This window comes from Lithobates pipiens, unplaced genomic scaffold (assembly GCF_037356315.1).
Source record: "Lithobates pipiens isolate NorthernLeopardFrog02 unplaced genomic scaffold, aLitPip1_a1.2 Scaffold_23, whole genome shotgun sequence".
Lineage (NCBI taxonomy): Eukaryota > Metazoa > Chordata > Amphibia > Anura > Ranidae > Lithobates > Lithobates pipiens.
Window position 1 is genome coordinate 98,455,628 of NW_027507785.1, and position 24,461 is coordinate 98,480,088.

At 43.1% G+C, this 24,461-nt stretch overlaps 1 protein-coding gene across 1 annotated transcript in view; it reads left to right on the forward strand.

Annotated features, from left to right (window-relative positions):
* Positions 1 to 24,461, forward strand: part of FAM120A (family with sequence similarity 120 member A) — a 119,601-nt gene that overhangs the window by 75,914 nt on the left and 19,226 nt on the right. The window contains exons 8-11 of the mRNA XM_077452097.1: positions 2,027 to 2,114; positions 7,598 to 7,822; positions 11,189 to 11,363; positions 22,770 to 23,019. Coding sequence (XP_077308223.1) covers positions 2,027 to 2,114; positions 7,598 to 7,822; positions 11,189 to 11,363; positions 22,770 to 23,019 — 738 coding nt within the window. The remainder of the gene's footprint in view (positions 1 to 2,026; positions 2,115 to 7,597; positions 7,823 to 11,188; positions 11,364 to 22,769; positions 23,020 to 24,461) is intronic.

A 24,461-nucleotide genomic window follows, 5' to 3' on the forward strand; every position in this document is an offset into this window, starting at 1 on the left:
GAAGAATCCTTCAATGCGACTTTGCATGAAGTTATTGGGGAAGATGGTGGCTTCTTTCAAGGCCATTCCTTATGCGCTGTTTCAATCAAGACTGCTGCAAAACAGTATCCTGTCAACTTGGAACAAGAAGGTCCAAGCTCTGGACTTCCCAGTGCGTTTATCCCCCGAAGTGCATCAGAGCCTCAATTGGTTACCAGTTACTTTTGACTTACTGTAAAATCAGTAAGTTCATTGACACACAGCTTCCACCCCTCCTAAGGAGTTTTTATGCTTCTGACACTGCTTGTTACTAAACTCAAGGCCTATAGCGCAGAGGGGGTGTATATCACCTAGGACTGCCAAGTTGCCTTTTTTTTTTTTTTCTTCTTTTTTCTGCCTAGTGTCCTACTCCTGTAGGGGGTGATATAACTCTGTGGTTCTGAATAATGGAGCGCTGTGTCTGTCAATGAACTCAGAGAAATTGATTTTAAGGTCCATAAAAATACCATTATCTAGTACCACAGCAGCATTCGTCTGATCAGCTAGTAACCAGTTGTATGTCTGAGTAAACAGAGCAGCAATATAGGTTCAGCAATATAATATGCAAATAAATCAGGACATGCCAACCCACCCTGCATCCATGGTCTCTATATTAATGCCAACCTAAACCTGGGCTGCTGTGGATCCCATTTAAACGAAACCATTGCAGAGTCGAAAATACTATCTGGGAATCCACACAGGGGCATGACAAAGTAAATATAGTCTAGTGGGAAGCAATTTTATTTTAATGAGATTAATCCTACCCATGCCGACAAGCGTTGCTTCGCCAGATTCAATAGAGTCAACAAATTTAAGGTAGTATATGTTGATGTATGAGAGGAGATGACCCCCACCCCCAAGTATTTGGCAGAAGGAGTCCACTGCAATGACAATTCTGGGTCAGCCATACCCCCGCCTCTCGATCAATGGGTAAAATGAGGGACTTGTCTCAGTTGACCTTTAAGCCTGTTCAAGGGGAATAGGAGGAAATCTGGGCCAGAGCCTCCTTAAGGGAAGGGCCTGGGTCGTTCAAAAAAAGTCATGTCGGTTTTTAACACCACTTTTTCAACAATAGGACCAACCGGGTATACCTTTAATATGCGGGGAGATACCATATATGCTCGAGTATAAGCTGACTTTTTCAGCACATTTTTCATACTTGGCTTATACTCGAGTGATGGTCTCCAGCTGTCATGCAGTCTTAGCTGTTTGGCCGTCCACTGTAACAAAGCCCCACCATCAGATGGGCACTGATACAGGCTGCAGATGGGCACAGTGAGGCTGCAGATGGGCATTGTTTACCAGTAGCTGCTGCATTTCCCACCCTGGGCTTATACTCGAGTCAATATGTTTCCCAGTTTTTTGTGCTAAAATTAGGTGCCTTATATTGTGGTCGGCCTATACTCGAGTATATACGGTACGTATGGCTTAGGAAATTGGTTCCATCTTTAGAGCAAATAATGCTTGGGACAATGGGCAACCTTGCCTGGTCTCCGTGCCAATGGAAAATTATTCGGACAACCCACCCCCTAATTTAATCTGTGCTAAGGGAGCTTTATAAAGTGTTTTAATAAATGAAACGTGGCCCAAAACCCAGCACCTCCAACACAGCAGACCTGTAGATGCAATCAACTGAGTCAAATGCTTTTGCTACATCTAGCATAACCAGAACCCGGGAAGCTGACTTGTTTGTGGGGAGCTGCAAGTGTGTCAGGACCCTGCACAGGTTAATGTTGATTTACCTGCGATAAAACCAGCTTGGTCAATACTAACCAAAGATGGTAAACGTTTTATCAGTCTCATAGCCAAGACCTTAGTTGGGAACTTTTAAATCATAATTCAGAAGGGAAATGGGTCTATAAGATTCACAGAATTTGGGACCTTTCCCTGGTTTAAGTGGTATGTGTGCTTGGTACATTGGGGGTGGGGGTTAAGGACTGTGACGTATCGATCTTTCAGATGATAAATAGCTGTGTTTTTTTGTTTTTTTTTGTTTTTTTCTTTTCAGTCACGTCAGTGGAAATAAGCCTGGATGGGATAAAAAAGCAAAATCATCTGGTAAAACAAATAAGAAGGATAATGCAGACCAAGTAAAGGTAATTAGTTCAGATCTATAAACAAACATTGACTTGGAAGTTTTTGCCCTGCTCTGGTTGATGTGGAAGGTATAAAAGCAAGTTAAAGTGTTATTAAACCCTAATGTATTATATTGCAGTGATTAGATGTAGTGGCTGCACCACTTATTTTCCCCTCTGTTTTCACCTGGTGATCTGGCCAGAAACACACCTCCTGTATTAGTGAGACACCACTCTGGATGAATGAGCCCAGCAGACAATACTATTGTCATCCTGGGGGGTAGGTAGTGTTAGATGTTCTAGCAGATTTAAATACACTAACAAATTGAAGGCAAACTCAAGCTCACGGTTTATAATCAATTACAGCAAACTGTTTTTCCCTTTTTGGGATAAAGGTTTTACATACAAATAAACGCTGATCATTTAATCACCCTGACAGTGGTAAATAGTTTCTCTCATCCGTGTAAACTAATACATTCTGCTGAAGTAGCATGTGCTTTTGATAAACCGACTGGCTGGCTGGATCACCATATAAAAATAGAAGAAAGCTTTAAAAAAAGAGAGTGAATGCTGCCATCCCATCTAAAACTGGTGCAATATAATGTTTGCTTTTGGGTTTAAAACCACTTTAAACTGACTTTATTCTTTCTCGTTGGGAACAGTCTGTGGGACAGTCCTATGTAACTACTATTTCCAGCATGTTTCAGTTTTTTTGCTCTTGCTCAAAAAGGAAGGCCACCCTTTTTCAGTAAATGTGTTTGTTTGTTTTTTTTTTTTTTTTTTTTTTTTGGCTATCCTTTCATATTTTTTTTTTTTTCTTTAACTAACATCCCTGCTTTATTGCGGTTGAGCTGGTTTCCATATGCAGCTCATTGGATTCCTCAGTAGTAGCTTTCAAGGCTGTACCAGATCCCTGTTGGACTGAACGTTGTGGGGATAGTACTAAATGTTATCTTCAGTCCCTGGACTCTGAAATCTGGCAATTTCCAGACTTGAGTGTTCTTTGTGTGTTATGTGCTTTCCAAGTTCAGAGCCATGGCTAAGACCCTTTCTCCAAAGACTCACTTTTTTGAGTAGGCTTATTAATATCCTAATCAAGAAATATTGTGTAAAGAACTTATAATCTTAACTAATCATTACCATATGTGAGCTCTCCAAAGAAATGCTTATGAAGTTTATAACAAAAAAAAAAAAAAAATTTATGTATGTATGTATGTGTGTATGTATGTATGTATGTGTGTATGTATGTATGTATGTATGTGTGTGTGTATGTGTCTATATATTTCACGTTTTTCTTATCTAGAAGATATAAAGTCAATCATTCAAAAAAGACCCAATCCATTAATTCATTTGTTAATATTTGATAAATATTAATTTCTAAATATTAGATTTCTAAGAAACTTTCTGACATATACACCACCTTAAAACTCAGCCCTGTAGCTTCTATCAGTGCTGTCCCCCAGACTAGGTACCTTTTTAGCCCTTGTACACACGGTCGGACATTCTGACAACCAAATCTGTTGGATTTTGTCTGACGGATTTTGTCCGAAACTGTTGCATACACACAGTCGGACAAAGTTGTCGGAAAATCCGATTGTAGATAATGTGATGACGTTATTTCATTACGACGGGACTACGTTCAGGCTAGTAGCCAATAACTTTGGTCTAGGAATTTGATCTGAGCATGCGTGGCACTTTGTCCGTCGGAGTAGGCTACACATGATTGGAGCATGTTGTCGGAAAATTTTATAGACAAGTTGGAAAACTTGGCCCGTCGGATATTCAGACGGAAACAGTTCGATGGAGACCACACACAGTCGGATTATCCGACAACACGGTCCGAATGGACACATTCCGTCAGAATCTCCGACCATGTGTACAAGGGCTAAGGGGTCTTTCCAAGGCACTAGCTGTTTGCAGTTGTCCTTTTTATGGAAACTAACATTTCCCCAGGTGCTGTTCCCTGCTAACAGATGGCAGCTTTGTACTGATTTAAGCAGTACTTTGTTAAAAAGTAAGCTTGTCCCCTCTGTGGATCCAGCAGCATAATCCCTGTAGTCTCTGTGGTAGAATGGTTCCTGGTGTTTTACTTCAACTTGATCACAGTTCCCAAACCAAAAGGGGCTATTCACCCCATATAGGAGTGCCCTAAATGTATTTATTTGGGCCCATAGATTCCACATGGAATCCACCAGGTTTGTCATAGCCTCTCCTTCAGGGAGACGTTCAGGCTTCTGTGAGAATAAAGATGTGCAACTGCATTTTGTTTATTTTCAGCACATCAGCGATTCCTTGGCTTTGCTGCAAGTCCCCAGCACTTCCAATTTGCCATTCTGTATTTCTTCTGCACCTCTGGTATTCACCAAGCTGCTGGGCTCCCAGAGCATCCCATTGTGGGAATTCTCAACAGCCTCCTGTTGAGGGGACAGATAGTGCAGGTTCTGACAGACAGTATAATTTTAAACTGCCCAGACCTTGCAGAGTTTCAGCTGGGTGCTGAACCCTCAGAAGCCAGTGCTGGAACTGACTCATTGCTTGGAATATCTGCATCTAATTCTGAACACTGCTCAAGCCAAAGTTTTTCTTTCCCAGGAGAGACTGAAAACTCTCCAGGCACAGACTCTGATTCGCCAAACTCTTTGCTTCCGTATGAGAGTTCTGGGGCTTACGGTAGTGACTTTTGAGGCAGTTCCCTTTGCTTAGTTTCACTCCAGACCCCTACAACACAATATTCTGTTGTGGGACAAGTCGTGCAGCTCTTATACACACTCATCCATCTGACACCAAGGGCAAGATTGTGCCTGACCTGATAATTCAGGAATCCTGCTCTGGAGTTCAGAAAGTCCTTCCACTCTCGGAATAGATCTTGATGATGGATTCCAGCCTGCATGTACAGGGATGCTCTGGCAAAAGCAGTGGACATTTTTCTGGGCTCCATAGGACCAGTACAGCATGCTTAAATGCCTTTTCTCCCTGAAGCTATATCCTTGTCTGCTTTGAAGGTTTGAGATGGAGGGAATTCTGGTGATCCTCAAAGCTGTAGGCTGACCCAGGTCGGTGTGTTACTCCTACCTTTTAAGACTCCTGGTGGGCACTACATGATTGTCCAGATCTTCTGTCCCAAAGACCAGTTTACCAACTTGCTTTACAGTTGCTGCTGTTAGAAACATGGCTGTTCAAGCCCAAGTTCTGAGGGACAGAAGCACCACTGAATCAGTGATTACTGCACTCCTGAAAAAAAGTCTACATCCTGAAAAGTCTATTACTGCACATGGAAGCAATGCTTTGCTTGATATGGTGCAAGCAATTGCACCTCATTGCCAGAATGACAGGTTAGGGGTTCATGTGCATGAAGACGAGTCACAAAATCATGCATTAAAAAAAGGAGCAGTGAAAGTTACAGATAACTATTGTGGTGCTACTGCTGTTTATAACAAACAGGTTTGTGACTGAACTTCTGTAATTGTCTGTATTATTATATACTTACAATGTAAGTTTGCAATTCTTTTACGGTGGATATAAAATAATCTACACCCCTGTTAAAATGTCAGGTTTCTGTGATGTAAAAAATGACAGATAATTTCTGAACTTTTTCTACCTTTTTAATGTGACCTATAAACTGTACAACTCGGTTGAAAAACAAGCTGAAATCTTTTATGTGGAGGGAAGTAAAAATAAAATAATATGGTTGCATAAGCGTGCACACCCTTAAACTAATACTTTGTTGAAGCACCTTTTTTTATTTTATTACGGCACTCAGTCTTTTTGGGTGTGAGTCTATCAGCATGACACATCTCGACTTGCCAATATTTGCCCACTCTTCTTTGCAAAACCCTGCAAATCTGTCATCCCCACACAGATTTTTATTCAAATTCAGGTCTGGGCCCTGGCTGGGCCATTCCAAAGCTTAATCTTCTGGTAAAGCCATTTCTTTGTTGATTTGGATGTATGTCTTGGGTCGTTGTCATGCTGAAAGATGAAGTTCATCTTCATGTTCAGCTTTCTAGCAGAAGTCTGAAGGTTTTGTGGCAATATTGACTGGTGTTTGGAGCTGTAATTTCCTCTACCTTGACTAAGGCCCCTGTTCCAGCTGAAGAAAAACAGCCCCAAAGCATGATTCTGCCATCACCATGCTTCACTGTGGGTATGGCGTTCTTTTGGTGATGTGTAGTGTTGTTTTTGCACCACACAGATCTTTTGGAATTACCGTATATACTCGAGTATAAGCCGAGATTTTCAGCCTCTTTTTTGAGGCTGAAAGTGCCCCCCTCGGCTTATACTCGAGTCATCGCTGTCTGCCTGCTCGATCAGCGTGTCGAGCAGACAGACAGCGGCCATTCTATTCTAATTCAAAAGCCGCGCCTCCGGCTCCGCCTTCGCCTGTGATAGGCGGAACACTGAATTTCCCAGCAGCCTGTGTTCCGCCTATCACGGACATCCGCTCATCCTCGTACTACGGACGAGGATGAAAGGATGGCCGTGATAGGCGGAACACAGACTGCTGGGAAATTGTGTTCCACCTATCACAGACAGGGAGGCGCGGCATTTGAACAGGAAAATGGGCGCCGACGAAGAGCGGTGATCCTGGGACGGGACCGGACGGAGGCTCGGCTCGGGACGGGACGGGACCGGACGGAGTCTCGGGACGGGACGGGACGGGACCGGACCGGACGGAGGCTCGGCTCGGGACGGGACGGGACCGGACGGAGGCTCGGGACCGGACGGAGGCTGGGGACACAGGTAGGCTGGACACACAAGGCCACACACACACACACACACACACACACACACACGGATGGACACACACACAGGGATGGATGGATGGATGGATGGACGGACACACACACAGGGATGGATGGATGGATGGACACACACACACAGGGATGAATGGATGGATGGACACACACACACACAGGGATGGATGGATGGATGGACACACACACAGGGATGGACAGGCATATCTCACCCTCGGCTTATACACGAGTCAATAGGTTTCCCAGTTTTTTGGGGGTAAATTGGGGGCCTCGGCTTATACTCGGGTCGGCCTATACTCGAGTATATACGGTATGTCCAGAAAGTTCAACCTTGGTTTCATCAGACCATAATACATTTTCCCACATGCTTTTCGGAGACTTCAGATGTGTTTTTACAAAATGTAGCCAGGCTTGGATGTGTTTCTTTGTAAGAAAATACTTCCGTCTTGCCACTCTACCCCATAGGGTAGTTTTCGGGAGTCTATACATATATCATGGAGGTTATTAAAATTAATATACTGGCCATGAAGGCAAGCCTTCCTGAATCAATTTTAATAGTAATATCTATATTTGGGCCCAGAATATACCATCCAGGGCATGTTCACAACAGATTTGAGTCTATTTTTCTTCCACTTTTGATCTCATAGGACCTATGAACTTGCACTGGCTAAAGACTATTTTTTGTTTAAGTTGTGTGGACTGACTGTTTCCAGAGTGGCTGTTCAATATCTATCTTGTCTTTTTATACAGACTGAGGGCTCCTCAGCTGCCACGTCAGGACCTAAGGCAACTGAAAAGAAAGGCAACCAGGGGGGTGGCCTGCAGATTCCATGTCTTCTGTCCATGCCCACCAGGAATCACATGGACATCACAACTCCTCCATTGCCTCCTGTAGCACCTGAAGTATTAAGAGTAGCTGAACATCGCCACAAGAAGGGTTTAATGTACCCTTACATCTTTCATGTACTCACAAAGGTAAGTCCTAGCCTGCTTATTGCCTTTACCTGTTTCCAAAATTACAATTGTCCTTTTCTGATTGCTGCATTACGCAAATCAAATGGTTCTGGTAACCTTGAGTATTATGATTTTGTTGCTTAGTGTGGAAAGAAGCGATTAAGGCCCTGTTCACATTAAAAGCAGGCGTTTGAGGTGCTTTAACTCTTATCAAATGACTAGTAATGCAGTCTGCAATTAATACTATGGACAGCACACAGTGCTGTTCACAATATCAAAACGTGAAGAGTTTGTGTCATGTCTCATTGTTGCGCTTCTAAAATGAAGCTTCACGTAACGTTTTGAACGAGTTAAAGCATCTCGACTCCTTCTATTCAAGTATTTGGTAATGCACCAGAAACTCACTGGTATGTGTTTACAGTGAGTTTGCAATGTGTTTGTGGACTGGAGGGTTTACCGGGAGTTGGGACTTGTCCACAACAGAGAAGAAAAAAAACCTAGACATCTGGGGTGCTTTTTTAACGTTTGTCAAACCCGTGTCAAAAGCATATAGGGCATTTGGGGAGCATTTTTAACTCGCCTTTGACACAAGTTAAACACAACGCAAATTCCGCAAACAAGTCGCATTAACTCTATAGAAGTTTAACCCTTTCATGCCCAAGCCCATTTCTGCCATTTGTTGCTTACAAGCAAAATCTGTGCTAGAAAATGACTTAGAACCCCCAAACATTTATACATAATCTTTTAGCAGAGACCCTAGAGAATAAAATGGTGATTGTGCAATATTTTATGTCACATGGTATTTGCGCAGTGGTCTTTTAAACGCAATTTTTGGGCAATTGGTGCAAATAGGACAACAGGCGAGAAGGTAGTTTGTAGAATAATAACTTTGTTTATCTCTGCACCAACCATGTAAATGTTAAAGGGTAATTTTGTGTCCTTTTTCAGAACCTAAGCAAAATGGTGCACTGTGATATGTTGTATCACCATTGTTCTACATACCCAAGTGCCTAATTTTTCTTGTACTCCCTAATAAGGGGACTTTATGTATAGGTATTACTTAAACCTAAAAACTGACAGCTTAGTTTTTGACAGGACTGCTGCAATCAGTAGGGTAGTAAATTTACTTTTTTGTTCAGTCACTTAATTCTGAACTGCAGATAAACACACAGATAAAATATGTATAATAGCTGTTTCACCTGCCAAAGGATTATTTGTTCTGTAAATACAGTCCTGAAATGTACACAACTATGCCCCACAGCACAGCCTGTCTGTGCAGAGGGGACCTGATCTTTCTCTGCTGTAGCTTAAAGTTAATGTAGGGCTTGTTCACGCAATCTCCAACACAAAGGCAGGCCCTGCCCCAGCTCTGCTTCAGCCCCGGAAGATTTGGCTGCTGAATGACCAGGCCATTTTTTGTGATTCGGCACTGCATTGCTTTAACTGACCATTGCGCAGTTGTGCGACGCTATATCCAAACAAAATGGGCCTTTTTTCCCCCCCCACAAATAGAGCTTTGTTTTGGTGGTATTTGATCACCTCCGGTTTTTATTTTTTGCGCTATAAACTAGAGTGAAAATTTTGAAAAAAACAAAACACTATTTTGTACTTTTTGCTATAATAAATATCCCCCCCCCCCTTTTTTTTTTTCTCAGTTTAGGCCGATTATGTATTCTTCTTCATATTTTTTGAGAAAAAAAATCAAAATAAGCGCATATTGATTGGTTTGCGCAAAAGTTATAGCGTCTACAAAATAGGGGATAGATTTATAGCATTTTTTTTTACTAGTAATGGCAGCGATCTGTGATTTTTATCGGTACTCCGACATTATGGTCGACACTTTTGACATATTTTTGGGACCATTGGCATTTATAAAGCGATCAGTGCTATAACGCACAGATTACTGTAAAAATGTCACTGGCAGGGAAGGGGTTAACACTAGAAGGCAATGAAGGGGTTAACTCTGTTCCTTGTGTGTGTTTAACTGTAGGGGGAGGGGACTGACCTAGAGGAAATCACAGATCGTGTTTCCTAGTTATTAGGAACTCACGATCTGTCACTCCTCACAGAACAGGCATGCACACACACGTGCCCCTGTTCTGCCTCTCATGCTCACGATCGCTTGTGGCTGGCGGCCCGAGCATCGGCACCCCTGCAGTGCGCACGCCTGCTATCCCGATCCCGCGAGCCGACGTATAGCTACGACGGCTCGCAGGAGCATCGTGCCGACCTGCCGCTGTATGACAACGGTGGCTGGTCGGCAAGCAGTTAATTTCTTAGCTAGCCTTTTATTTTTTTTATTTTTTCTTTAGTCTTTAGTTTTTTTTTTCTTCAGTGATTTCAAGACTTTGAAAAAAAAAATGTTTGAGCTTAATTCTACACAGCAGCTCTCCAGATTCAGCTTTGAAGCCCTAACCAAATCCCGTTGGGCTGAACAGTTGTACGGTTAGCCTGGATGTAAGGTTTGGGCACTGGGCTCTGCAATGTGCTGCTTTTCAGACCTCTGTACTGTGCTGGTTAGTCAGAGTACTCTTAAGGTCCAGAGCCATGGCTCACAAGTGCCATTCATTGGTTCTCTCAGTGGCTGTTGCCCACCCCTCAGTTGGGCTGGACATTTGGATGTCCCAAATGTTTAAGACTTATATATTCCTGTGTGTCTAAATTAATAATAAAGAAAATTTGTATTTTTGTATGTGTCATTAAAGGGTCACAAGTCCCACCCCTCTGTAGGAGCTGGCTTAATGTTTTTTTGTTTGCCTCCTGGGGGCAGCCGAATAACCCAAATGTAAGAGGTTATGCATTCCTGTGTAGGAAGAAAAATATTTTACGTAAACTACAAAAATCTTATTTTTTCGATAAACCGGTGCCTGCAGTGGAATATTTCTGCTCTATGCCTTATCTGGTGGCGACTCAAAATTTGACATTTCCCTTGCTTTCAGTAACAGTGGCCACCAGGGCATATATGGCGAATCTCTTTACTAGGGACATTGACCGCATTACATTAGGTTTTGCTTTTAAATGTTTTTTGCATAGTTTTACCAGAAAGATTTACTTTACCTTCAAGGTTTCTAATTGTCCCACACACCATGCAATACTAAAAATAACATCTCCTTTACTTTAGATATATCTTAAAGTTTCTAGACATAATAGGATGATACCCCGCCACCAGTTTAACATAATAAATAAATATGTGTGTGTATGTATGTTTTACCAATTGTCCCTTTTTTTTTTTTTCCATCACCCAGTTCCTCCCAGCTTGGAATTCGAGTTCTGTATTGCGGTGATCCGTTTGCACAAATAAAATGTATAAATATTCTTAGTTTGTTACAGGATATATTTCATTAGTGGTGTCAATTTCATCTTGTTGTTATGTATTGATTTAATTAGGGAGAGATAAAAATTCCAGTTACCATTGAAGATGAAGTGAACAAGGACCTTCCCCCAGCTGCTATCCTCTACAGACCTGTGCGCCAGTATGTCTATGGGGTCCTGTTCAGCCTGGCAGAGTGCAGGAAGAAAGCAGAGCGGCTTGCTTTTAGAAAGAACAGGATGCCCCCTGAATGTAAGTCCGCTTTTAGTCTTTTCTTTCTCTCCAATAATGCAGCTTTCTTTTTGTGACTGCGATCACTTTAAAAATACACTTTAGCGATCCTCCTACCTACAATGCATGAATTAGAAGGTTTTAATCCGCAACACAGAATATGAAAGGACTGATGCAAGGATGATATACAGTTGTGCTCATAAGTTTACATACCCTGGTGGAATTTATGGTTTCTTGGCCATTTTTCTGAGAATATGAATAATGCACAAACTTTTCTTTCACTCATGGTTGGAGTTTGACTGAAGCCATTTATTAACAATCAACTGTGTTTACTCTTTTTAAATCATAATGGCAACAGAAACTACACAATGACCCTGATCAAAAGTTTACATACCCTGGTGATTTTGGCCTGATAACATGCACATAAGTTGACACAAAGGGGTTTGAATTGCTATTAAAGGTAACCATCCTCACCTGTGATTTGTTTGCATTAAATTAGTATGTGTGTGTGTGTATAAAAGGTCAATGAGTTTCTGGACTCCTGACCGACCCTTGCATCTTTCATCCAGTGCTGCACTGACGTTTTCTGGATTGTGAGTCATGGGGAAAGCCAAAGAATTGCCAAAGGATCTGCAGGAAAAGGTAGTTGAACTGTATAAAACAGAAAAGGGATATAAAAAGATAGCCAAGGAATTGAGAATACTGATCAGCAGTGTTCAAACTCCAATCAAGAAGCGGAAAATGAGGGGTTCTGTTGAAACCAAACCATGGTCAGGTAGACCAACTAAAATTTCAGTCACAACTAAAAATTGTTCAGTGTGTAAATAAAAACCCATATATAACTTCATTTGAAATACAGGACTCTCTGAAAACATGTGGTGTGGCTGTTTCAAGATGCACAATAAGGAGGCACTTGAAGAAAGATGGGCTGCATGGTCAAGTCTCCATAAAAAAGCCATTACTACACAAAGGCCACAAAGTATCCCACTTACAATACGCCAAACAGCAGAGACAAGCCTCAAACCTTCTGGCACAAAGTCAGTTGGAGTGATGAGACCAAAATTTGAGCTTTTTGGTCACAGCCATAAACGCTTCATATGGAGAGTAGTCAACAAGGCCTATGATGAAAGGTACACCATTTCTACTGTGAAACACTGAGGTGGATCGCTGATGTTTTGGGATGTGTGAGCTACAAAGGCACAGGAAATTTGGTCAAAATTGATGGCAAGATGAATGTAGTATGTTATCAAAAAAATACTGGAGGAACGTTTCAGCCAGGAAGCTGCGCATGGGACGGACGTACTTTGACATGCCAACATGACAATGATCCAAAACCCAAGGCCAAGTTGACCTGTCATTGGCTACAGCAGAATAAAGTGAAGGTTCTGGAGTGGCCATCTCAGTCTCCTGACCGCAATATCATTGAGCTACTCTGGGGAGATCTAAAACGTGCAGTTCAGAGGGGTGAATTGCCCGTCCGATCAGGACTTCCTGAATAACTGTCAGGAGGACCTGATCGAAGCAGTCGCGTGAAAAGGGCTTAAAAACCTAGGCAGGCTGAAGCCACTTGGTCCACAGAAATGCTGCTTTTTGTCTGCCTACAATAGGAAAGCAACAGATGAATGTATTCCATGCGGGGTCTTTCAAGGAATAAACCATGGAGAAATGTACATGTATTGTAGACATGTACTGCATACATGTTTTTATTTTTGCGCCTTGGCATTAGCTTTATATTAGATTATTAGGATCTATGTTATTGCCTTTAGTGTGAAAGACCATTTTATGTTTTATAATAATAAAAGGTTCAGTTACTGTTCTTGACTGGTTTAAATAGCTTGTTTGACACATGCTATTACCATTAACCAGAAAAAGACTTTTGGTTTTATTTCAACAAGTTCTCAGCTGCTCTAACATTGAGGTTACACACTGCACACCATCTAACCCAGCCTTTTTTAACCAGGGTGAGCAGGCAGGTTTCTTCAGGGGTACCTTAACAAAATTGTCTAAAAATTGCCCAAAACTTATATACAAGTGGATGAAGCCTGCCTTGAGGACGACATCGGGGCACCACACAGCATCCTTGTTTATTTGCTTTGGAAGAATAAATTGCCTCTAAAATTGGGTGTCCTACGTGTGTGGTTGTTGCTGCATTATGTAAAACTATTTAGTTTTAGTTTTTTACATTTTAGAATGGGGTGGTGCTATGTTTCTCTCTCTCTAGAGTATTTAACCGCTTCCTGCCCGCCCTATAGCCGAATGACGGCCTTAGGGCGGGCGGCTTCCCTCGCCTGGCCGTCCCTGGACGGCCTGGTGTTTACTTCCGCAATGCGCGCCGCCGCGGGCGCGCATCGCGGAAGTTCTGTGTTTGCCGTGTCCCCCGGGGACAGGCAAACACAGATCGCTGTAAACGGCCAATCACAGCGGCCGTTTACAGCGTGATCGGCGTGTCCAATGGGAGATGATCTCATATGTAAACATATGAGATCATCTCTCAGCGCCGCTCTCCCTCCTCACACAGACAGCGTGTGAGAGGGGAGAGAAGAACGGCTGCAGCAGCCGTCAGTGTACAAAAAAAATAAAAAAAAAAAAGTTTAAAAAAAAGTGCCATCCTCCCCCAGAGCCATCCTCCCCCAGTGCCACCCCCCCCAGTGCCATGCCCCCCCCAGTGCCATGCCCCCCCAGTGCCATGCCCCCCCAGTGCCATCCTGCCCCAGTGCCATCCTGCCCCAGTGCCATCCTGCCCCAGTGCCATCCTGCCCCAGTGCCATCCTGCCCCAGTGCCATCCTGCCCCAGTGCCATCCTGCCCCAGTGCCATCCTGCCCCAGTGCCATCCGCCCCAGTGCCACCTGCCCGCAGTGCTATCTGTCCCCAGTGCCACCTGTTGCCAGTGCCATCTGTCATCAGTGCCACGTATAAGTGGCATCTGTCAGTGCCACGTGTTATTAGTGCCACATAGTGCCATCTGTCATCAGTGCCACGTATTAGTGCCATCTGTCATCAGTGCCACGTATCAGTGCCACCTGTCAGTGTCACGTGCCATCTGTTGTCAGTGTCACGTGTCATCAATGCCACTTATCAGTGCCATCTGTCATCAGTGTCACGCGTCATTGGTGCCACGTATTAGTGCCATCTGTCACCGGTGGCACGTATTAGTGCCACGTATTAGTGCCACATGTCATCAGTGCCACGTATTAGTGCCACATGTCATCAGTGCCACATGTCATCAGTGCCACATATTAGTGCCACGTGTCATCAGTGCCACGTATTAGTGCCACGTGTCATCAGTGCCACGTATTAGTGCCACGTGTCATCAGTGCCACATATTAGTGTCATCTGTCATCAGTGCCACGTGTCATCAGTGCCACGTATAAGTGTCATCATTGCCACGTATCAGTGCCATCTGTCATCAGTGTCACGTGTCATTGTCCTGGTGCTTCAAAAGTGTAATAAATAGTCAACAAGTTAGATGTGTAATTTATGCTTCTAGAACACGTGATGGCGCTCCCTGCATGTTGGGCCTCTCTATGTGGCCAGGCTGTGAAAAAGTCCCACACATGTGGTATTGTAATACTCAGGAGGAGTAGCAGAATTTTTTGGGGGGTGTCATTTGTGGTATACACATTCCACGTGAGAGAATTAACCTATTACAATGACAATTTTGTGGAGAAAAATAAAGAAAATGAAAAATCTTCATTTTGCAAAGAATTGTGGGAAAAAAATAACAACATCAAAAAGCTCACCATGCCTCTTACTAAATACCTTGGAATGTCTACTTTCCAAAAAGGGGTCATTTGGGGGGTATTTGTACTTTCCTGACTTGTTCGGGTCACAAGAAGCGAGATAGGCCACCAGTACATCAGATGTGATCAATTTTGTGCGATTCGCACCACAGCTTGTAGACTCTCTAACTTTCACAAAGACCAAATAATATCCACTAATTTGGGTTATTTTTACCAAAGATATGTAGCAGTATAAATTGTGGCCAAAATTTATGAAGAAAAATTAATAATTTGCATAATTCTGTCACAGAAACAAAGAAATATGCGTTTTTTTTCAAAATTTTCGGTCTTTTTTCATTTATAGCGCAAAAAATAAAAACCCCAGAGGTGATCAAATACCACCAAAAGAAAGCTCTATTTGTGGGAAAAAAAGGACACAAAATTCATTTGGGTACAGTGTTGCATGACTGAGTAATTGTCATTCAAAGTGTGAGAGCACCGAAAGCTGAAAATTGGTCTGGGCAGGAAGGGTGTTTAAGTGCCCAGTAAGCAAGTGGTTAAAGCCATTTACTGTTGACTGTCTCACTACCTCTGCTGGAAGTTTATTCCAAGCATCAACTACCCTTTCAGTAAAATAATGCTTTCTAAGATTACTTTTGAACTTTCCGCCAGTTATTTTGAGGTCACGTCCCCGTGTTCTTGAGCTTGGCTTCATATTGAAAAAACTGCCCTCCAGAACCTTATTTAACCCCTGTGATGCTTTTAAAGGTTTCAGTCATGTCTCGCTTTCCCTTCTTCCTCCAGACTGTACATATAGTTCCTGAAGTCCCTCTTAATATGTTTTATTCCCCCAGACCTTTCACCTTTTTTGTTACCCGTCTGTGGCTATTTCTGTCTTATCAATATCTTTCTGTAAGTGAAGTCTCTAGACCTGGACCCAGTATTCTAAGGCTACTTTCACACTGGGGCGCATTTAACCCCTGCTAGCGGCTGAAGAAAGGGTTAAAAGCGTCCATTTTGCAGTGCTGCAGGATCGCTTTGCAGGTGCTTTGGCAGCGCTGCCTAGTCGTTTCAATGGGCAGGGCATTTTGGGAGCGGTGTATACACTATGCACCACCCCAAAGATGCTGCTTGCAGGACTTTTTTTTTACCCCTCCTGCAAGCACACCGCCCCAGTGTGAAAGCACTCAGGCTTTCACACTGGGGAGGCATGAGAGGCGCTTAAAACGCCTGAAAAGCTCCTCAGTGTGAAAGGGGTCTTAATGAGGTCTCCCTAAAGATTTTGCAATCATCTGAAATAAGTGCCCCCAAATCTTTTTTTTCTGTAGTGCTGGCCAACACTATACCCCCAATGTTGTACTCAAGGGATTATCTTTCCCTTGGTGCATTATTTTACATTTAGAAACATTGAACTGCAATTTCCACTACTTTGACCAATCTTCCAGCAATGCCAAATCATATTCCATGTTAGACACCTCCAGGGATATCAACCCTATTGCACACCTTTGTATTATCAGCAAAAAGACATACCTTGCCCATCAACCCTTTAGTTATAACGCTTACAGTGAGGGGAAAAAGTATTTGATCTCCTGCTGATTTTAAATGCCTCCTTAAAGGGAGTGCTCCTAATCTCAGCTTGTTACCTTTTATAAAAGACACCCATCCACAGAAGCAATCAATCAGCTTCCAATCTCTCTATGGCCAAGACCAAAGAGCTATCCAATGATGTCAGTGACAAGAGTGTAGACCTACACAAGGCTGGAATGGGCTACGGGACCATCTCTAAGCAGCTTGGTGAGAGGGTGACAACTGTGGGTGCGATTATTCGCAAATGGAAGAAACACAAAATAACTGTCAATCTCCCTCGGTCTGAGGCTCCATGCAAGATCTCACCTCATGGAGTTTCAATGCTCATGGGAATGGTGAGGAATCGGCCCAGAACTACACAGGAGAATCTTATCAATGATCTCAAAGCAGCTGGGACCATAGTCGCCAAGAAAACAATTGGTAACACACTTGCTATGCCGTGAAGGACTGAAATCCTGTAGCACCCACAAGGTCCTCCTGCTCAAAAAAGCACATGTACAGGCCCATCGGAAGATTGCTAATGAACATCTGAATCATTCGGGGAACTGGGTGAAAGTCTTGTGGTCAGATGAGACTAAAATCAAGCTCTTTAGCATTAACTCAATAGGCTGTGTTTGGAGGATGAGGAATGCTGCCTATGACCTCAAGAATACCTTCCCCATAGTTAAACATGAAGGTGGAAGTACTCCCGCGGCGTGAGTGTGTTGGTATGGAAGGGCACGGATTTTTTATGTAGAGTCCCAGATAGATGGGGAGGGGAGATTTGTTTTCTTGCACTGCCAGGTGGCTGGGCAAGAATGTATTCTAGCAAATATCTATATACCCCCTCCTTTCAAACTAGAGGTTATGGATACATTTCTCATGTTCAGTCTGGGCAAAATGGGTGTCCCATGGATAATTGCTGGTGATTTCAATGAAACTATAGATAAACGCCTAGATAGATTCCCTTGTCCAACTGGGAATAGAACAGGTCGATTACACGAACTTCTACTGGAAGTTGGTTTAAGAGACATCTGGCGTATGCGACACCCCCAGGATAGGCAGTATTCCTGTTTTTCTAGTACCCACCAGACGCTATCAAGAATAGATATGGGCTTGGGGAACAATGAGGCAGTGGGAGTGGTGGTAGACATAGAATACGGGGTACGGGGGATCTCAGACCATTCCCCTTTGGTTATAACTTTGAACACGGGAGAGTGCGTCCCACTGAGAGAGTGGAGAATAAACCCCGCTTGACTGGAACTAATTGATAGATCCAACCTTTTAGGGGATCAAATAGGGGAATTTCTCCAGACTAACAGGGGGACAGCGGCATCTGGAATGGTTTGGGATTCCCTAAAAGCCTTTCTTAGAGGAACACTCATACAGAATATTGCAATAACAAAACGGGAATCCCGAGACCAAGAGGGGAAAATTCTAAATGATGTTATTCACGCTGAGAGAGAGTTTGTGGAGGATCCATCGCCGGGGAAACAACAGACTTGGGAAGATAACCAACAGATATATAAAATGGCACTTCTAAAAAGGGTAGAAAATCAACGTATTTTCCAACGCCAATATTATTTTGGCGAAGGGGAGAAGGTGGGTCGAGCTCTTTCTTTATTGACTCGAACCAATAGCCCCCCCCACAGGAATACAGGCAATTAAAACACAGAAGGGTGACCTTGTCTTTAGGCCCTCCGAGGTTATGAAGGTACTGGGTGATTATTACAGAACCTTATACAAATCAACCACACAGGGTCGGGAGGGTCTGGCCACTAATTTTTTGCAGCAAACAGATATTCCCGTGCTTTTAGACCAGGATAAATTGAATCTAGATTTACCACTTACTTTGGAAGAACTAAAATGCGCAATGAACAGTATGCCCAATTGTAAATCTCCTGGTCCCGATGGCCTTCCAGTGGAAATTTATAAGCGATACAGCGAACAGCTGATGCCGGCACTACTGGAAACGCTAAACTATGCATTAGAGGCGGGGGAACTCCCCGCTTCAATGCGCGAGGCTAATATCACCTTAATTCTTAAAGAGGGGAAGGACCAACAAGAGGTCTCGTCATACCGGCCGATATCTCTGCTATGCTCAGATATAAAAATTTTAGCCAAGGTCCTAGCAACTCGGTTAAATAGCTGTATACATAAATTAATACATCCAGACCAGTCCGGGTTTATCCCGGGCAGAACAACTAATACTAATATTAGGAGGGTTTTTCTAAATTTACAAATACCTAGAGATAGCGACAACCCAGGTGCCATATTAGCTTTGGATGCTACTAAGGCTTTCGACAGCCTGGAGTGGGACTACCTCTGGGGCGTATTGGAACGTTTTGGCTTTGGCCCCCAATTTATCCAATGGGTAAAACTACTATACAGGGGACCCAGGGCCAAGATTAAAATGGGGACCCTATTTTCTGAAGTGTTCTACCTAGAAAGGGGTACGAGGCAGGGATGCCCGTTGTCTCCCCTCCTGTTCGTGCTAGCTATGGAACCCCTGGCTGTGATGGCGAGGTCACGCTCGGACATCCGGGGATTCCGGCGCGGACTGGAGGAGGAGAAGCTGGCTTTGTTTGCAGACGACGTCTTGTTTTTTTCTTGACGATGTGCGCTTCACTCTGAATAGTGTAGTACGGCTGATGGATGAATTTGGGCAGCAATCAGGCTTGGTCATCAATTGGAGTAAATCAGCCCTTATGCCACTATCGGAGTTTGAAGACCAAACATCGTCTATAGTCGAGGGACTAGAAGTGGTACCTAAGCTGAAATACTTGGGTGTCTGGATTCCCAGAGAGATAGACCGGTATGTTGAGGAGAATTTGGTACCATTACTGGCAAAGCTGAAGCAGAAGGTCAATAGCTGGTGTTGCCTTCCCCTGTCGGTAGCGGGGCGTTGTAACTTAGTAAAAATGATTTGGCAGCCACAGATCCTATATATCCTCCACAACTCCCCAGTCTGGATCAACCAGAAATGGTTTAACAGACTGGAGGGATTAATTCGAGAATTAATATGGAAAAAGAGACAGCCTCGGATTCGGCTGCGGACGCTGCAGCTCCCTGTGGAAAAGGGAGGAGTAGCGATGCCACATTTAAGAACATACTTTCTATCAGCCCAGCTCCAGCATTTGACTGGGGCTGGACTGGAAGAGGGTGGCTGCCCAAACCACAAATTGATGATTAACAATGCATATCATAGAACTCTAGCTGAAGTCCTGGAGGCTAACTCATTTGCTTGTAAATGCCCCACCAATGCTTTGGTGAGGAAAGTATGGCAGATAGCTAAGCAACTCTTGGCCTATGGGGGGGTAACCGAGTATACCCCCCTATGGAACAACGGAGAACTGGCCGAATTAAATAGTATAGCCCGGTCCCTGGAGTGGGAGAGGAGGGGGATTAGAAGACTGGTGCATCTCTATCAGGGGAACACTATAAAATCTTTTGAAGACCTTCGCCAGGAATTCGGCATCTCCAATAAAACATTTTATATATATTTGCAAGTGAGGCATGGGATACATTCACAGTATGGCACACTTATTATTGAGAGGACAAAGAATCCCCTGTTACAGAGATTCCTCGAGCAAGGACAAACAAAGGGCCAAATCTCTAGCCTATATACAAAACTCAGGGATAAAGTTTTGAATGGAGAGGGACCGGATAAGAGTAGGAGGGGATGGGAGGAAGACCTGGGACCAATTGAGCAGGAACAATGGGACGAGATCCTAGCACAGGGGAACCTGGTGTCTATCTCCCCATCGCAGCGTATGTCCCACAAGCTCTTTCTATATAGGGCATACTACACCCCCAAAAAAATGCGGAGGATAAGTAGAAAGTCTAACGGGGAGTGCCCTAGATGTGGAGCACCAGGGGATCTGCTTCATATGGTATGGAAGTGCCCAAAACTACCGGTACTGGATAGAAATTGTACACAGAATTAATAGGATCTTTAACATCACCTTAGAACCTGAAGCTAGGACTTGTCTATTAGGGATTATGGAAAGGGGTGGAATCTCTGCTGTAACAAAAATATCTATATTAAGATGCCTGTATCAGGCCAGACGTTTAATTGCGATGAATTGGCAGGCAAAGAATCCTCCAGCACTGCAAGCATGGATAAATGCCATCAATTCTATAATTTGGTGAGAACGGGCAATGTATATTAGACAAAATAACCTTAAAAAATTCAAGCTGCTATGGAATCCATGGTTGAGGGACATCGGCTACCCCCTAGACGAGATAGCGGAGGATAGGATCTAGGGCGCACCTATTGGTATCAGGCCTGGCGCGGTCTGGGAGCCTACTGGAAGCTCCTTATTTCTGTTCCTGAATGGATTCGCCACTCCGCTATCGGCTAGCCAAATAGGCTTGATTGGATTTAGCAGCGTGTGTTCGAAGAACAGGGTTATGGGGGGGAGGAGGGGATAGTCTTACAGGTGTGCTAGCGACAATTAGAGGGTCGGGTATGGCTACGCCATTGGCGCTAAGTAATATCTTTGGAAGTAAAACTCTGTATTCTTTGTTGATATGTACATTTCCTCTATGTTTGGAAAATCATGTTTTATTTATGTATGTACAAATTAAATCTCTTTTTCAATAAAAAACAATTAAATTAAAAAACATGAAGGTGGAAACATTATGCTTTGGAAGGGTGATGGACAACTTCACCGCCTCAACGGGAACGATGGTCGGGGCCTTGTACCGTCAAATCTTGGGTGAGAACCTCTATTGAAAATGGGTTGTGGATGGGTATTTCAGCATGACAATGACCCAAAACACAAACCCAAGGCAACAAAGGAGTGGCTCAAGAAGAAGCATGTTAAGGTCCTGGAGTGGTCTAACCAGTCTCCAGACCTTAATCCCATAAAAAATACCTAGAGGGAGCTGAAGGTTCGAGTTGTCAAACATCAGCCTCGAAACCTTAATGACTTGGAGAGGATCTGCAAAGAGGAGTGTGACAAAATCCCTCCTGAGATGTGTGCAAATCTGGTGTGTAAACCTGGTTGCCAACTATAAAAAATGTCTGACCTCTGTGATTGCCACAAAATACCAAGTCAATTTTTTTTGTGAAGGGGTTAAATACTTATTTCACTCATTATTAAAATTATGTTGACCATTCTCGCCCAGCCTATAGCAGATTGACGGCCGGCGGTGGTTCTGTTTATCCTGTTTATTTCTTCCTTAACCAATCCTACTTTCAGTGTGTAAAGACAGTTGATAACAGAAGCACTGACAAATCTACATTTAAAAATATAATTCTGGTATGCAGTATCTCTCACCAAAGGACTGAAGCATAATAAAGTCCCACCCCAACTGCTCTCAACACCTCTCTTCCTTTTTCCCTTTTCTTCTTAGTTTATTCTTGACGATTTATATTGTGAAATCAGTTCAGAAGTTGTTGCTTTCAAGTAGGGCTGAAACAACTAATCGATTGACAACTAATTGATTACGAAATTGGTTGTCAACTATTTTCATAATCAATTAGTTGGTCAGCCAATTTAGTTGGCCTGCGTACAGACTGCATTATTTTGTTACATATCAGGAAATACAGCGCAGCACACATACAGCTCAGTACACCATCCGTACATGTCAGTAAGTACCTGACAACTTGTGAAAAGATATTTAAGAATAATTATACACCACACCTTTTTTAAGGTTATCTGATTAATCAAAACAATCGGCCAACAAATTGATTATAAAAATAATCGATAGATGCAGCCCTACTTTCAGTGACACACTGTTTACATAAATGTCATATCTAATTCATTATGAGCTCTCCTTCTCCCCAGTTTAGGTAGGGGTGGGGTAAATGTTAGGGTCACCAATTACACTCCATGGTTTACATACACTACTCTTAAGTATCTATGCCATCTAAGCCGTGATATGATGACCATTACTGTTGCTTTCATTATTGTAACATTTGTATGTGACAGACATTGCCCATCTATATTTGTTACAATACACCACTGATTACTTGATGTTTTGTTCTTTATTGAGCTGTACGTGCTTTCTACTGCTGTTCAAAACTGAAATAAACAGATTCAATTGGGGAAAAAAATGTAAATATAATTAGGAATATAATGAAAGATCGAATGTTGTACCCAATATACATTTTTGTTTTATTTTGTCATACAGATTACCCAGTCATCATTAAGGAGTGGGCAGCCTACAAGGGAAAGTCACCTCAGACACCAGAGCTGGTGGAAGCCCTTGCCTTTAGGGAATGGACCTGCCCTAATCTAAAGAAGCTGTGGTTGGGCAAAGCAGTTGAGGACAAGAACCGTAGGATGAGAGCTTTTCTGGCCTGTATGAGATCTGACACACCTGCCATGCTTAATCCTGCTAATGTGCCCACTCATCTTATGGTGCTCTGCTGTGTATTACGGTGAGTGACTGCCCATGTATTCCTTATGATGATGCACTTGGTGTATGTGTAATAAGAAAATGTTGGTTATTCATTTGTATTGCCAGGGTTGTTGAATACTGATGGACCCACCTGGAGAAAAGTTTTTCTTTAACATCCATTTAAGGCTTGCGCACAAGTGTACAGAGACTGGAAATTTTCTGCATTAGAAAAACACTCATTTCCTCAAAGGCACAAAGTAAACTATTGTTTTCTCTGTTCACTGGGAACACAGATGGCAGTGGTGGAAAATTGCTGTGTGTGACAGTTTCTGCTCTTTAGCCCTCTCTCACTTCTTGTTTTTCTATGCATAAAAATGAATGCAGCGTCCCTCTGATATTTTAGATACTTTAATAAACACACACACATATTATTAAAAGATAAATGATGCCTTGCATTGTAAAAATGCACCCCCCCCCCCCCCCCCCCCAACCCCATCCAAGACGGACACCAGCCTGCACTGGAAAACAAAACGTTTACCTATGTGGCTAATGAGAACCAACTGTTGGGTTATACTGCTTCCTACAAGAGAATTGCCAAACAAAAAACATTTGGCCAGCCTTGGATAACACCTTACAGTCCAGCATGCCTCAGTTATTTTGTGATATCCTAGGAGGATAGATATATTTTCCTCAGCTCTCTTGAGGAGTCTAACCATGTTGTGTTTTTTTTTTTTTTTTTTTTCTTTTGTTTTACCTCACCTCCAAACCCGGACCTCATCGCTGCTTGAACTGATCTTTAGCTTGACTTTGGAATGGAATACCCAGTGCCAACTGCAGCTACCCTGGAATGTGACCTTCAGGCACTGGGTTCTGCATGTGGCACTTTTCACACCTCTGTGTATGGGTCAAAGCTAGCCGGGTAACACTCCAGGTCCAGAGCCATGCATTACCTCCAGTGCTTGTATTATTGTCCCTGAAGATTCACTCTGTTGAGTAAGCTGTTTGGACTGGAGCATAGGGAGCTTTCTCACTATTGTACTTGGTCAAGTTTCCCATTACTGCCAGCTCTGCCACAGAAGGATTTAGCATGAAGGGGTTTAGCGTTAACATCATCCACTCTGTGAAGGGCACTGATCCTTTCTTTCTCCTGCCATTCATCACAGAGAGAGAATCCCGACTGCTGCTTCAGCTTAGAAAAGTCACGTGGAACTTCAATTTGTCTGTTCCTGTTGTTTGCCTGCAATGACTTGGTCACCCCCAGCCATTTGACCCTACCCAGCAGTTGGGTTTAAAAGTACCTGAGGCCTTGCTTCGTACTCTGAGCTACGTTGCATTTCCACTTGGTGGTTGCAACATAACATGGCTGATTCTAGAAAGAGAGGGTCGGTCCTGCTGTGCTCCCAGCTTATGCTGCCCATACACTAGTATAATTTTTTACAATAAGTTTCATTTTAAAGAAAGCTCAATTTTCTATTTGTTAGT